At 36.9% G+C, this 15,482-nt stretch overlaps 1 protein-coding gene across 6 annotated transcripts in view; it reads right to left on the reverse strand.

Annotated features, from left to right (window-relative positions):
* FANCL (FA complementation group L) overlaps positions 1 to 15,482 on the reverse strand; it is an 88,474-nt gene that overhangs the window by 14,102 nt on the left and 58,890 nt on the right. For all 6 annotated transcript variants that reach the window (XM_054701551.1, XM_054701550.1, XM_054701553.1 and 3 more), the window contains one exon: positions 1,018 to 1,168. In XM_054701551.1, the coding sequence (XP_054557526.1) occupies positions 1,018 to 1,168 (151 nt within the window). The remainder of the gene's footprint in view (positions 1 to 1,017; positions 1,169 to 15,482) is intronic.

Below are 15,482 nucleotides of genomic sequence, written 5' to 3' on the forward strand. Positions count from 1 at the left end.
TTAACTTGCTGAAAACTTGATCCTCAAAAAGGCACATCTGTCTGAAGTGTCTGAAGGGAAAAAAAAAGGGCTAAAAGGTAAACAGTAAATAAAAGCTAGGTTGTTTATGCTGAACAATGAGAAATGTAAACACATACTTAGCCATAATCTGATAAAAATAATTGTTTTAATGGGGCACTGAAATTAATTACACTTTGAAGGAAATACTGTTTAAATCTACTTGTTCACAAATATACCATAATTTAGTTAATTATTTCAAACTAAATACTGTAAAACTTTTTCAAAATGGGTCAGTAACAACACTTTTGTAGAACTGCTGCACAACTATATTTTTTCTCATAATAACACGTCACTTCTTTGCCCCCAGATAACCTATTTTGCATGGGTAGAAAATATAAACACTGCTCACTAATTTAGATATGATTCACCTCAAAATTAAAATATACTTTGGAATACAAGCCTTCCAACAGCTTACTTATTTGGCTAGAACAAAATGCAGAAAAAGGTGAAATTTTTTTTGTGTCTTAATTGTTTTATAACTACAATATTTAGTGTAAAGTACAAACATTTAGAATCTTACTTTATTAATATATACCTGTCAATGCTTAATGGCATGCATTAGTCACTTCAGGTTCTTTCATCCTCTATATTTGTGTCAGAAAAATACTCCCAGATATGTTTATAATAATGTTTTCTAGTTTCAAGAATGAAAACATTATTTCTGACATCATTTTCTCCCTAATTTAAGTTTTGAAAAACCTGCTTCACCATTTTTGTGCCAATTAAAAGGTAGCTACTATTTCTGAATATTATTTCCAGTGAATCACTGCCTGTTCAAACATCTCAGTGCTTTTATTTACCTTTACGTACTTAGTAGCAAGTCAGAGTTCATCCCAAAAAGTTTTAGTGGTTAACTTCATGCAAAAAGATCTCAATGTCATGTTTACATTCATTTCTTATGTAACACAAAGTAGAAAACACTGCCAATAAAAAAATACCTCACTCCTTTTTCCTTACCCAATGCAATTCTGCGTGCTATGGCACTCCGTGTAGGTTTTTCTGGCTCAAGAACCCAAGTCTTCTCATCAATTTCATCCATAACATCCCAGAATGGCTTCAGTGATTCCAATGTTGCCAAAAACTGGCTATGAATGGTTATTAGAGAGCTCTATCAAAAGATGAAAGCTGAGTAAGTTGTTATCACACAATATCAACAGGATAATTTTCCCCTTTATTTAGAAATTTTAAGCTGTTTCACCCCTATGTTTACTGCAACACTATTTACAACAGGTAAAACTTGGAAACAATCCTAATGCCCAAAAATAGATGACTGGATCAAGATGTGGCATATATAAACAATGGAATATTATTCAGCAATCAAAAAAGATAAACTCATGCCATTTGCAGCAACATGGAAGGAGCTGGAAGGAATTATGCTCAGTGAAATAAGCCAGAAGAAAAAAGAAAAAAAATCAGATGTTCTCACTTATAGCAGGAATATAGGAGAACCAAATAAGACATTAGTGTAAAAAAATAACAACAGTGCAAAACACAACAAAGCAAAAACAATTATAAACAAAGCAAAGGCAATTATAAATCAGAGATATGCTGTAGGGGAGGAGGAGGGAGAGGGATCCGAGGGAGGGAGGAGCACAGGGAACTGCGGTGATGGTGCAGGGGTGCATTGGTGAGGGAAACTCTATGGGGACTACACCTGAGGGGGTGGGGAGAAGCAAACAGTTTAAAAATGAACAATGTAAAAAAAAATTAAAAATTAATAAAAAAAATTAAAAACATTACTCGGTTTAAAAAAAAAAATTTAAGCTGTTTCATTTCAACTATGCTCCCTGCTTCACATCTCTTCCCTGCATTAACATTGAAGAATGCTTTTATCACTACACTGCACCTTACTGAGATTTTTTGAAACCATACTTGGTTTATGTGTACTATATATATTTTTGTATATGGATCTCCAGTTTTACCAATATCATTTGCTGAAGTGACTTTTGCCTAATTCATTTATACCCAATGAAAGGTTAGTCAAAAATGTCAAAGTTTTCAAAGTGACATCTTTCATTTCTCTTAGCAATATCTATAAACATTAAATCTACTGTATTGGTACAGTATTTGAAAAATGACAGATTTTCTCAAAATTTTTGTCCATTCAGTTATTCATAAACTCTTATTTTGAATTGATTTTCCTAAATTTTTAAGGTCTAAATATTAGCAATGCAACTGAATATTCTATATACATCTCCATAATTGCTGAGGAAGTACCCTATAATATAACCGAGATTACCCTCACAGTTCAGTAAGTTTTTCGCATGGCAGTGAGTTCTCCAAAACAATTTTTCAAAAACATACACCACCACATTCTCATTTTTTAGTATAGTTTCACATTTCAAAAAAGGCACTGTGAAATATTTTTTTTCTTTTTTTCTTGAGGAAGGTGTGGCTAGGGAAAGAAGCCAATTTACAAGCAAAATAAAATGAAAAATGACTGCAAAAAATGAGAATTCAATTTTTTTTTATTATTTTTATATTCCCCATACAATTGCAACCCCCTGATTTTGACCCCAATCCTCCTTTCCCTGCCCACCACCCCCAAAGTGTGTCTCTGGTTCATAGTTGTTTGTTGATTTTAATTTTTTTCTTTCTCTTACAGTTATTCTTTTTCCTGGACCCTTATTTAGGTTTTCTAGATTCCTGTTATGAGTGAGACCATCCACTATTTTTCTTTTTCTTTCTGGCTTATTTCGCTGAACATAATCCCTTCCAGCTCCATCCATGTTGCTGCAAATTGCATATGTTTATCTTTTTTGAATGCTGAGTAATATTCCACTGTGTATATGTACCATATCTTCTTGATCCAGTCATCTATTTTTGGGCATTTGGGTTGTTTCCAAAGCTTAGCTATTGTAAATTATGCTGCTATAAACATAGGGGTGCAGGTGCTCTTTGGAATTATTGTTTCTGTGTCCTTTGGATAAATACCTAGGAGTGGAATGGCTGGATCATATGGAAGCTCCATCTTTAGTAGGATGAGGAATCTCCACACAGCTCTCCATAGTGGTTGGACCAGTTTGCACTCGCACCAGCAGTGCAGGAGAGTTACTTTTTCTCCACATCCTTGCCAGCATTTGTTGTTGCCAGTTTTTTGAATATGTGCCATTCTCACTGGTGTGAGATGGTATCTCACTGTAGTTTTGATTTGCATTTCCCTGATTGCAAGTGATGTTGAACATTTTTTCATATGTCTGGTGGCCATTTGCATTTCCTCTTTGGAGAAGTTTCTTTTTAGCTCTTCTGCCCATTTTTTGACTGGATTATTTTCTTTGTTTTGTTGAGTCTCATCAGCTCTTCGTAGATTTTTGTGCTCAGTCCTTTATCATTAGTGTTGGGTGCAAAAATGTTCTGCCATTTGGTGGGGTTTCTCTTTGTTTTGGTTATTGTCTCATTTGCTGTTCAGAAGCTCTTTAATTTGATGTAGTCCCAGCTGTTTATCTTTGCCTTCACCATCACTGCTTTGGGTGATGCATCTGTAAAGATGTCTTTGAGGTGCATGTCATGTAGTGTTTCGATTTATTCCTTCTATATATTTTATGGTTTCAGGTCTTATGTCTAGTTCTTTAATCCATTTTGAGTTGGTTTTTATGCACGGTATGAGGTAGCAGTCAAGCTTCATTCTTTTGCATGTAGCGACCCAGTTTTCCCAGCACCATTTATTGAACAAACTTTCTTTACTCCAGTACATTTTCTTTGCTCCTTTGTCAAAGATTAGTTGACCAGGGATCTGTGGGTTTATTTCTGGGTTTTCTATTTCGTTCCATTGGTCCATGTGTCTGTTCTGGTTACAATACCATGCAGTTTTGATTATTATAGCTTTGTAGTATAGTTTGAAATCTGGGAGAGTGATGCCTACATTCCCTCCTTTTTTTTTTTTTCAGGAGGGTTTTGACTATTCAGGGTTTTTGGTGGCTCCATATTTCATCAATATTTTTTCTATTTCTTTGAAGAATGACATTGAAATTTTAATTGGAATAGCATTGAATCTGTAGATTCCTTTTGGTAGGATGGCCATTTTGATAATGTTAATTCTTCCGATCCATGAGCAGGGGATGTCTTTCCATTTCTTTGTGTCATCTTCTATTTCTTTTAACAGTGTTTTATAGTTTTCTTTGTATAGGTCCTTTACTTCTTTCATTAGGTTTATTCCCAAGTATTTGATTTTTTTTTGTTTGTTTCAATAATAAAAGGAATGGTTTTCTTGATTTCTTCTTCTTCAGATTTATTGTTTGAGTATAGACAGGAAGGCTACTGATTTTTGTGTGTTGATTATGTATCCTGCCACTTTACTAAACTGATTAATTAGTTTTTCTGTGGCATTTTTAGGGTTCTCTATGTATATTATCTTACCGTCCGCAAATAGTGATAATTTGACTTCTTCCTTGCCTATTTGGATTCCTTGTATGTCTTTCTCTTGTCTTACTGCTCTGGCTGGGACTTCCAGTATCATATTGAAAAGCAGTGGTGAGAGTGGACATCCTTATCTTGTTCCAGATCTTAATGGGAATGCTTTCAGCTTTTCACCATTGAGAATGATATTGGCTGGGCTTGTCATAGATGGCCTTTATGATGTTGAGGTATGTTCCTTGTATCCCGAGAATTTCAAGGGCCTTTATCATAAATGGGTGTTGTACTTCCTCGAAAGCTTTCTCAGCATCTATGGATATTATCATATGGTTTTTATATTTTTTTTTGTTGATGTGCTGGATTACATTGATTGATTTTCAGATGTTGAACCATCCTTGTGTCCCTGGAATAAATCCGACTTGGTCATGGTGAATTATGTTATGGATGCATTGTTGGATTCTGTTAGCAAGGATTTTGTTGAGGGTTTTTGCATCAGTGTTCATTAGGGAGACTGGCCTGTAATTTTCTTTTTTTGTGCCGTCTTTGTTTGGTTGTGGTATTAGCGTAATGTTGGCTTCGTAGAACGTATTTGGTAGTATTCCTTTTCAATTTTTTTAAAGGGTTTGTGTAGGACAGGCACTAATTCACTGCTGAACGTTTTGTAGAATTCGTTTGTGAAGCCATCTGGGCCTGGGCTTTTGTTTTTGGGGAGTGCTCTGATTACTGCTTCAATTTCACTGCTTGTAATAGGTGTGTTTAGTTGTTTTATTTTTTCCTTTGTCCAGCTTTGGATGATTATATCGTTCTAGGAATTTGTCCATCTCTTCTAGGTTGTTAAATTTGTTTGTGTATAAGTGTTCATAGTAATCTCTTATTATTCTTTTGATTTCTACTGAGTCTGTTGTGATTTCTCCTCTTTCATTCACAATCCTATTTATACGTGTTTTCTCCCATTTTTTCTTTGTGAGCCTTGCTAGAGGTTTGTCTATTTTGTTAACTTCTTCAAAGAACCAACTTTTGGTTTCATTGATCTTTTGGATTGTTTTTTTAATTTCTAATTCATTTATTTCTGCATTGATTTTTTATTATTTCCTTTCTTCTACTGGCTTTAGTGTTTTTTTTTTTTTGTTGTTCTTTTTCTAGTTCTTTGAGATGTGAGATTAGGTTGTTTCTTTGAGTTCTTTCTTGTTTGTTGATGTGAGCCTGTATTGCTATATGTTTTCCTCTTATTACTGCTTTTGCTGCATCCCATACATTCTGGAGAATGGTGTCCTCCTTATCATTCAACTCAAAGTATTTTTTAATTTCTTCTTTGATCTCCTCATTAGTCCAGTGGTCTCCAGTAGTGTGGATTTCAATCTCCATGAAGTGGGAAGGTTCCTTGTTTTCTATTCATGATTTATTTCTAGTTTGATGCCTTTATGATCGGAGAAGGTAGTTGGAATGATTTTGATTTTCATGTATCTGTTCATGTTTGTCTTGTGGCCCAGTTATGTGATCGATTCTGGAGAATGAGCCATATGCACTTGAGAAAAATGTGCACTGGGATTTTTTGGGGTGCAGTGTCCTATAGATTGTTAAGTCCATGAGTTCTATGTCTTTATTTAGGGCTCTAGTGTCTTTGTTTATTTTTTTGTCTTGTTGATCTGTCCATTGGTGAGAGTGGGGTGTTGAAGTCTCCCACTATATATGTATTTTCTTTAGTATATGTTTTCAGAGATGATAATAACTGTCTAATATATTTTGGTGCCCCTTCATTTGGTGAGTATATGTTGATGAGTGTTATATCTTCGATGTACTGTCCCCTTGATCATAATGTGGTGTCCATCTATATATGTAATGTGGTGTCCATCATAATGTGGTCTCCCACTATATATGTATTTTCTTTAGTATATGTTTTCAGAGATGATAATAACTGTCTAATATATTTTGGTGCCCCTTCATTTGGTGAGTATATGTTGATGAGTGTTATATCTTCGATGTACTGTCCCCTTGATCATAATGTGGTGTCCATCTATGTCTCTTTTTACTTTTTTTAATTTGAAGTCAATTTCATCTGATATAAGTATGGCTGTTCCTGCCTTCTTTTTTGGTCCATTTGCTTGTAGGATTGTTTTCCAACCTTTTACTTTCCGTCTGTGTTTATCTTTTGTGGTTAAATGTGTTTCCTGGAGACAGAAGGTTGGATTTTGTTTTTCAATCCAGCCTGATACTCTGTGTCTTTTTACTGATGAGTTTAATCCATTTACATTTAGAGTTAATATTGATATGTTGGCATCTGTGTTTGCTATTTTGTTTGTCTTTTTTGTGATTTTATTCCTTGCTTTATTCTGTTCTTCTTGTTCATTCCTCTGTTGGTTTTGGCTTTAGGACTTCTTAAAGAATTTTTTGGAGTGGGGGTTTAGTTGTAATGAATTTCTGGAGTTTCTGTTTGTCTGAGAAGGTCCATATTTTTTCTTCATAAAGGAAGGAGAGCTTTTCAGGGTAAAGTATTCTTGGTTGGCATTTGCTGTCTTGAAGTTTGCTGAATATGTTACTCCATTCTCTTCTTGCCCATAATGTTTCTTCAGAGAAGTCAGAAGTTAACCTGATTGGTTTTCCCTTATAAGTTATCTGTTTCTTCCCCCTTGCCAGTTTCATTATTTTTTCCTTGTCTTGGACTCTTGCAAGCTCTACTATTAAGTGTCTTGCCATAGTTTTCTTTTCATTATGGTATTTGGGAGTTCTTTGTGCTTCCTGCATGTCTATATTCATCTCCTTTATCATGCTTGGGAAGTTTTCTTCAGTTATTTCCTTGAATAATTTCTCAGTTCCTTTGTCTCTCTCCTCACCTTCTGGAATGCCTATAACTCTTACATTTCCTCTCTTCATGGAGTCTGATAATTGTCTAAGAGTCTCCTCATACTGCTTCATTTGCACTTCTCTCTCCTTTTCTCTTTTGGCTCTTTTTATTTCTGTATCTTCGATAGTACTGATCTGTTCTTCCATTTCATTGATCCTGTTTTCATTGCTTTTCCCAGAGTTCTTTATCTCTTCTAGTAATCTTTTTATCTCCTGCGTTTCTTTTTTTTTTCCTTTCTTAAGGTCTCAGTTTCATTCTTCAGTTCAGTGATTATATGTCTCAAATCATTTTTTTCCTTTTAGTTTTCTTTCTGCTTTTTAATCAGGATGATTATTAATTCTCTATCTGATAGGCCGAGAAGTTCTTCCATGTCATCGTTGAGCTCTGGTGACTGTGTTTCTTTTTGTCATGTGTCTTCCTGCTGGCTTGCTTGGTTATTTATATTTTTTCTTCTCCTTGTTGTTTGCTTTCTAATTAGTTCTATGCGTTGGGGCGTTGTGCCACCAGTGTTGGCAGGCATCTCTTCGGAGTGCTCCTTTAGGGGTGTTGGAAGCTGTTTACCAGACTGAGACCAGCACTGGTAGGCCAAAACTCCACCAGGATGTTGATGCTGTGTTGCTGGGCTCTGTCCCTTAAACAGTTCCCTCCCTCTGTTATTTACTCAGTTCCAACAGGGAATCAGCTAGTTGCTGATTTAGTTCTGGTCACGAGGTGGCGCCGGAGACCATACTTGCTGACCTGTGCTTTCTCCCAGTGGTTCTCTGAGTAGCGGAGGTGGGTGCGGAGGGGAGCACCTCAACACAGGGGCTCTTATTCAAGCCAGGTGCTGTGTCTGTCCTGTGTTCACCAGGTGTTGTACCCACAGCTGTCTGGATCCCACGCCTTGAAGTCTGCACTCTAGGTCTCAGTTCCAGGGCTATCAGATCCAAAACGCTGGCTGTCACCCTGTGCAGTGCCTGCTGCTATGGCACTTCCCATGCCACAGATCCTGTGCCTAGCTCTCAGTTCCAGGACAGGGTCTTGCTGCACGCCTTATTTCCCTCCTTACCCCCGTTTACGTGGCCCACCCTCTCTCAGCTCCTGAGGGTGTTTTTGTGATCCCTGGTTTCCAACTATAGGGTGTTGGTGATTTTTTTCCTGGTCACTAGGTGGCGCCAGAGATCTTTCCTAGTGTCCTTCAGGAACTATTTTTAACCCTGTGGGTCCAGGGAAACAGAGTGGGAGTGGGGTGGAGAGCCTCAACGGCGAGGGGGTGCTGTGTCTTCCTTGTGCCCCACAGTCATGCGGATCCCACGCCCCGAATTTCGTGCCCCAGGTCTCAGTTCCAAAGCCCTCAGGTCCAGGACGCGGGCTGTAGCCCAGTTCAGCGTCCACAGAAATGGCACCTTTTGCACCCCGCTCCTGTGTCTAGGCACCTGGTTTCTGATTACTCAGTGAGGGACATTCACCTCAATGAGGGCCCCTGCGCGTCTCCCCTCAAGCCTAGGTCGCAGGCACCGGGACCTGAGCAGCCCTGATCCACATCTGTTTTTCTTTTTCTTTTTCTTTTTTTTTTTATAGAGGCATATTTTTATTTATTTATTTATTTATTTATTTGTATGTTTGTTTGTTTTGTTTATACATGCACTGGGTACAGTCAGAAGCGCGGGAGGGTGAGAGAATTCACCAGAGCCAGAGCAGGGAGCAGAGCAGGCAGAAGGACCGAAGTACACTGCTGAGGGGAGCAGCAGGCGGCAGGAGAGGTCTGCGCACCATGTGGGACCCTCCTCTGGTGGCCGGGGAGCAGCCGGGGATCGAACCGGCGCCGCAGAGGCCGCGGGTGGCTTCGCAACCCAGCGCTCAACCGCTGCGCCACCGGGGAGGCCCCACATATGTTTTTCAAGCTCACCACTTTTCCATACAAGCTTACTGGCTGGCCTTGGGCTATTTGTAGGTCTCCTGGGAGTCTTTATTTTTCTCCAATGGCGCCTGGAGCTGTTCGCTCACCTCCGCAGTGAATCCTGCACAGTTCTCCACAGTTCCAGTTCACAGGGTGCAGTGGCTGAAATAGTTCCTTTCCACTCACAGTCCCGCTTGATGTGTAGTTTGTTCTTGTTGGTTGTTTTAATTTTTTTTTTCCCTTCCTTTCTGTTGGTCAGAGAGTGCTGACTTTGTGGGTAGAGGAGGGTAGCAGGGTTCTGAGCTTTCCTTCCTTCTAGTCCGCTTTTATGGCAATTTTCTTCTTCGGGCAGTTTGCCAGAGTTGCCCGTTTATCTTCCATGTCCCAGTTCTCTCAGGGACCTGCCGCTTTTCCTCCCTATTAACTTTTTTTTTATGGGAGGTCTTACTCGCAGCCATGTTGATGACATCTCTCTCATAAATCAAGAATTCAAATATTAATGAAGCAACATTGAAATAAAAATACAAAGTGTTAGTGAGGCTATAAAGAAACCTGAACTCTCATACTGCTGGAAGACAAGTCAGATGACACAAGGAGATTTGAAAAGATTTGGCAATTTCTTTAGAAATTATACATCCCTACCTTATGACCAATAATTCCACTCCAAGAGATGGGAAAAGATAGGTCCATAAAAGATTTATATAAGGACATTCTCAGTAGTTTTAACAGTAAAGTATAGATAACAGTTCAGATTTCCAGTAATAAGAAAATGGATAAACAAATCCCAGTCTATGAATACAATGGAATACTACTGATACATGTCAAAAAACAGGTGAATTTCCAAAACAAAAGAGTGGGGAGAAGAGCACAAGAGACTATGCTGGCAGTTCATGGGTGACTTGGTGGTGGGAATTTTATGGGGACTACACCTGAAAGGAGAAATCAAACACTGTACAAAAATGAACAACAATGTGAATATATATACAAATAATTAAAAACAAAACAGGTGAATTTCAAAAATATGCTGGATGAAATTAGTGTACAGAGAGTACATATTGTATGCTTCTATGTCTAAGAAGTCTAGAACAGGCATAACTGAGGTTTTGGTAGGGGAAAAAAATGGATTCTGAGAAGAGAAGGGAAAATTACATGGTCAAGTCATGCTTCTTGAGTATGGACTACACAAGTATATTCACTCATGGAAACTTGCAATACACCTAGGATTTATGTTTTATTGTTTCCAAATTTTACAACAAAGTTTAACTGCTATTTCTATAATAGTAAAACTTCAAAGCAAGAGAAAGGGGTAAGCAAAGCCTTAGAACATGGTGAGAAAATAGTGTGTACTGAATAGGGGTAACTTTTCACCAGAGTTTGTTTTCCTTCAATGATCTCTTACAGCAGTCCCAGTATTAATTACTACTTTATTACAGAACTCATTGAAGAAGTGAGAATCTTGTTATGAAGGTCTTATAGGATCACCTGCTCTGAATTCACTGCAGAATAATCAAGAGTGGTTTTGTTATCGGCTGAGACAACTTTGTCTCAATGCTTTATAGGTTCCTAGTTAGTGCGGTTTTTAAAAATACTGACAATTTTTATTCTTTGTATTATTCCATATTTCTTACAATGTCATGTAACATAATCAAATAGAAATAAGGGATCATTTAGCCACACTTCAATTACATGATATACAGTGAAAAATACACTACATTTAATTTAGTGAAACACCTCTTTTCACCATATCAGCACTATACTAGGATCTCTGACAAAAAGATAAAAACGTTGCATAGAGGTCAAGGGTCTAATCTTAATGGTGACAAAATATTTATCTTCACTAAGACATAGTTAGCCTCTCCAAGTTTTAACACTGCATCTATAAATGTGGGTGTGTGAATAGAAAACTTCTAAGGTGACTTCTAGCTCTTAAGATATATATATATATATATATATATATGCTTGAAAATCTAAAAAGCAGTTAATGCTATCTCCTTAAAAGCACCTATATTCCTTCCAAGATGCCAACTATTATGGTGTACTATCATTTACCTCCAACTCTTGTTTATAAGCAGACTTTATGAAATTATAAATATATATCCATTAAACATAAATTTATATGCTCATATATGCAATCATTTCCTCTTTAACCAAAAGAACTTTCATATCAGAATCAAAATATTTGGGTTACATTTTATAACCAAGTATTTTTTTTTTAAATTTTATTTATTCATTTATACAAGCACTGGGTACAGTCAGAAGCACGGGAGGATGAGAGAATTCACCAGAGCCAGAGTGGGGAGAAGAACAGGCAGACTGACGAAGTACACTGCTGAGAGGAGCAGCGGGTGAGACAGGAGAGGTCTGCAGCGCCATGTGGGACCCTCGCTGGTGGCCGGGGATCAAACCAGGCACTGCAGAGGCTGCAGGCAGCTTTGCAGCCCAGCGCTCAACCGCTGCACCACCAGGGAGACCCAACCCCAAGTATTTAAAGGAAAAGTCAAGGATGACTTATTTTCTTTAAAAATTTGGCCTCTCAAAACTGGAGTTTTTGAGTGTTTAGAACTACAAATTCCTAGAATGAATAGCAAAGCAATTATATAGCTTAAATGTGATGAGGAGCCAAAAATTATATCTAGAACACTGAGATTGGTGAATTTACTAATAAAAGAAAAAACATTCTTTTTATACATACACATAATACTATGATTAAAGAAAATGAAATGCAGGAAATGAAATAAGGAAAAAACTGGAGAAGACAAAAGAAATTGGCAGGGAAAAATGAACTCAAACACACAAAAGACTTAGTGTGCCAAAAGCAACAAACGATCTTAAAAAGAAAATAATACCAGAAACCAAGATAATGATTCAGAAATCTCTCACCTTCTCTCACCCAAGCCTTGCTGGGGGGGAGGGGGGAATTGGAAGGGGAAGGATAGAGGAGGAAAGAGGGGGAGAGAGGAGTGGGGAGGGGAGGGCAGAGAGAGAGACACAGAGACAGAGACAGAGACTATATATGAGAATATCCTGAGAAAGTCAGGAAATACAATACAAGGTGAGAAGAGTATACTGTACATTCCATTCTATCCACACACAGATATGCAGCAAGGGCCCATGCTGAAGGCACAACATCTCTATCATTTTATTTTATCTTTCTATTGGTCTGTCTACTTTTATGTAGGGCAAAGACTAAACAACATAAATTGGAAAATGACCCCTATAACATTACACACACAGGGAGCACAAGCGCTAGGATTAACAGAGATTCCCTCATAGAGTTTTCTTCCTGTGTGAAAACCAAAGGCCAGATGAATAAAAAGAATATATTAATCTCAAGGGGGAAAAAAAAAAACTAGGAAAAAAACAGACATGAACTGAAAACAGCAGGTATAAAGATATTAAGAGGTACATTAGGCTCATCTGAGGCAATTAATGAAATTCTTAACACTGAAATCAAAATACTTAGACTGTTCTATAAAGCGTCTCAGTAAAAAAAAAAAATCTGTACATGGGATCTGTTGATTTCACTGAAAAATTCTGGACAAGCAAAGCAGAAAAGATTTCTGAACAGTCTGTTCAGTGATAGATTTGGCATTTAAAACTTGAGATAATTAACCTTAATAAACTAGTCTAGTTCAAGGTCACCAAATCATGACCTTACAAAAATAAATGGCTTATTCTATTTCCCAACTAGATTTGTAAGTTGAAGGATGCTTAGTTTCTTTTTGGCAATGCTTACCAATTTTTACAAATGAAAGGTGTACTGAATCAAGTATCCTGATACTCAAGCAGGGGAAAGTATAGGTTGGTGATTATTGTCCATGATTAACGTATAAACAAACTATTGGGAAACTAGATTACATAATTATTCTAAAAATCTTAAAAAGTGTTACATTTTCTTATGAAGCATAGTTAATAAATAGGAAGGTAGGTGAAGACCTGTAGTTCCACAGCTAGACAATGTACCTTTAGTGAAGGAAATCAGAACTGATTTCCAGCATCATTATCCACGGATAAATTGTTTGTAGGTTTAAGTCCAAACTTTTTTCAAAAGTTGGTAGTATGTTCAGAAACAATTTTTATTTTACAGTCTACAAAGAAACTACATAAAAATACAAGCTGAGAAGTTAATGCCTACATTGTTATATAACTAAATATATAAATAAAAATTTTCAATTGGTGGCTGATAAGTAAAAGGAAGCTGTTGCAACTGTGAAGATTACACTTTTTTAAGGGCAAGGAAATCAGCTGAGAAAAGACTAGTGCAGTCTTTGATTTATAAATTGATTTTAAAGGCAGCCTGTCAAGTTATACTACTTGCTAGAAGGTCACATACAGTTGCCTAGGTTTTGTTCAATCTTGAAAAAACACGTCAAACAAGCAAAAAGCAAACAACGGAATTTTTTTAAGATGGTAAATTTCTGGGTACAGGAATGACTGGGTACAGGAATCTGTCCTACATCATTCTTATCTGTAGCTAAGAAAATGAGCTATATGCAATGATAATTTGAGCTTCCCACCTCCCCCAGAATGCAAAGCCTGAGACAATGGCTTTTTTGCATAGAGATTACTGGAAGTGATAGCAGAGGATGCAAATAGGAAATATAAGGAGTAAAACAGAGGACAAAGTCAAAATAAGGGTTTGCTTTCAAGCTGGTCACTGTGGTCAGTAGTGGCTCTGTGAGAAGTTGAAGAGTGAGCTTGTTGCATTTATTCACTTGGTTTCCATGCCCTACTTATTCTAAAGGGGATTAATTCTCTTACATTCCTAGATTTGCATATATAGGTATAAATAGTTGCTTCTATAGGAATCCTTGTCCTACAGAATTCTAGAAGTGCCCAGAATATATATTCTGCCTATTTTGTGTTTTCATATCAAGCTTTGAGAGCTTTTGGTAGATTATAAATTTAAGTTCACTGTCAGGCATACAATTTGCAAATATTTTCTGCTAGTTTGTGGCTTGTCTTTTCATGCTCTCAACAGCATCTTGAAAGAGCAAAAATTTTTAATTTTGATTAAGTATAATTTATAAATTGATTTTAGTGCTGTAATAAGAAATCTTTGCCTATCCCAAAGTCACAAATGTTTTACCTAATTCTTCTTCCCAAAGTTTTAGAGTTTTACAATAAGTTTATGACCTATTTTGAGTTAATTTTTGTATATGGATCAAAGCTCCTTTTTACACACAGTAAATTGTTTCAGCTCCATTTATTAAAATTACTTGTCCTTTCTCCACTGAAATGTCTTTTTACCTATGCTGCAATATGTATGGGTTTATTTCTAAATATTTTATTCCAGTGATCTCTTTGTTGAGTTTTATGATTATACCACATTGCTTGGATAAAGGTATGTATATGAGTCAGGTGGTATTAGTCCTCCAATCTTGTTTCTCTTTCCCACAGTTATTTTGACTATTTTAGGTTTTGTGCACTCCAAAATGAATTTCAGAACTATTTTATCAGTTTATTAAAAAAGTCAAAATCTTGGTATTTGTCTGGCTTACATCGAACAGATAGCTCAATTTGGAGAGTGAATAATGAACCTCTCTCCACTTATTTAAAATTCTTTATTCAGGGGCTTCCTTGATGGTACAAGGGGTTAAGCACCGCACTATGAAGCAATCCGCAGCCTCTGTTCCCAGCCAGCCAGGGAGCAATCCACATGGTGCAGCAGACCTCTCCTAACTTGCCCGCTGCTTCCCTCAGCAGTGTATTTCAGTCGATCTGCCTGTTCTGTTTCCCACTTTGTCTCTGGTGAATCCTCTCACCCCCCACATCTCTGGTCTATATCCCAGCTCTTGTATGCATAAATAAACAAATCTTTAAAAGAATATTCTTTATTCAAAAAATTTACAGATATTTCACCAAAGAAGATAGAGATGCCAAATGAACACAAGAAAAATATTCAACATCACTTGGTCATTAAGGAAATGCAAACGGAAATCACAATGAGTTACCATTATATACACCCACTAAAAAGGCTAAAATGAAAGAGACTGATAATGCCAAATGTATGGATACAGGATACAGCAAAAATGTAGAAAAAGATGAACTCCCAAACACTGATGTTGGGAATTATGACATGGCACCTCCATTTTGGAAACTATTCTCCAGCTTCTTAAAAAGTTAAATATGTACCTCCTTAATGATCCAACCATTATATTCCTATATATTTGCAAACAGAAATGAAAGCAAATATTCATATGATAACATGCAAATAATGGTCTTGAAAGTTCTACTTAAGAGTCCAATCTTTAAAACAACCCTATGTCCATCAACACATAAATGGGCAATATGCTGTACATCCATACAATGGGTTCAGCAATAAAACTATTGTTGTATAACTATTGA

The sequence above is a fragment of the Talpa occidentalis genome, unplaced genomic scaffold (assembly GCF_014898055.3).
Source record: "Talpa occidentalis isolate TD23 unplaced genomic scaffold, MPIMG_talOcc4v2.1 talOcc4.5, whole genome shotgun sequence".
NCBI lineage: Eukaryota > Metazoa > Chordata > Mammalia > Eulipotyphla > Talpidae > Talpa > Talpa occidentalis.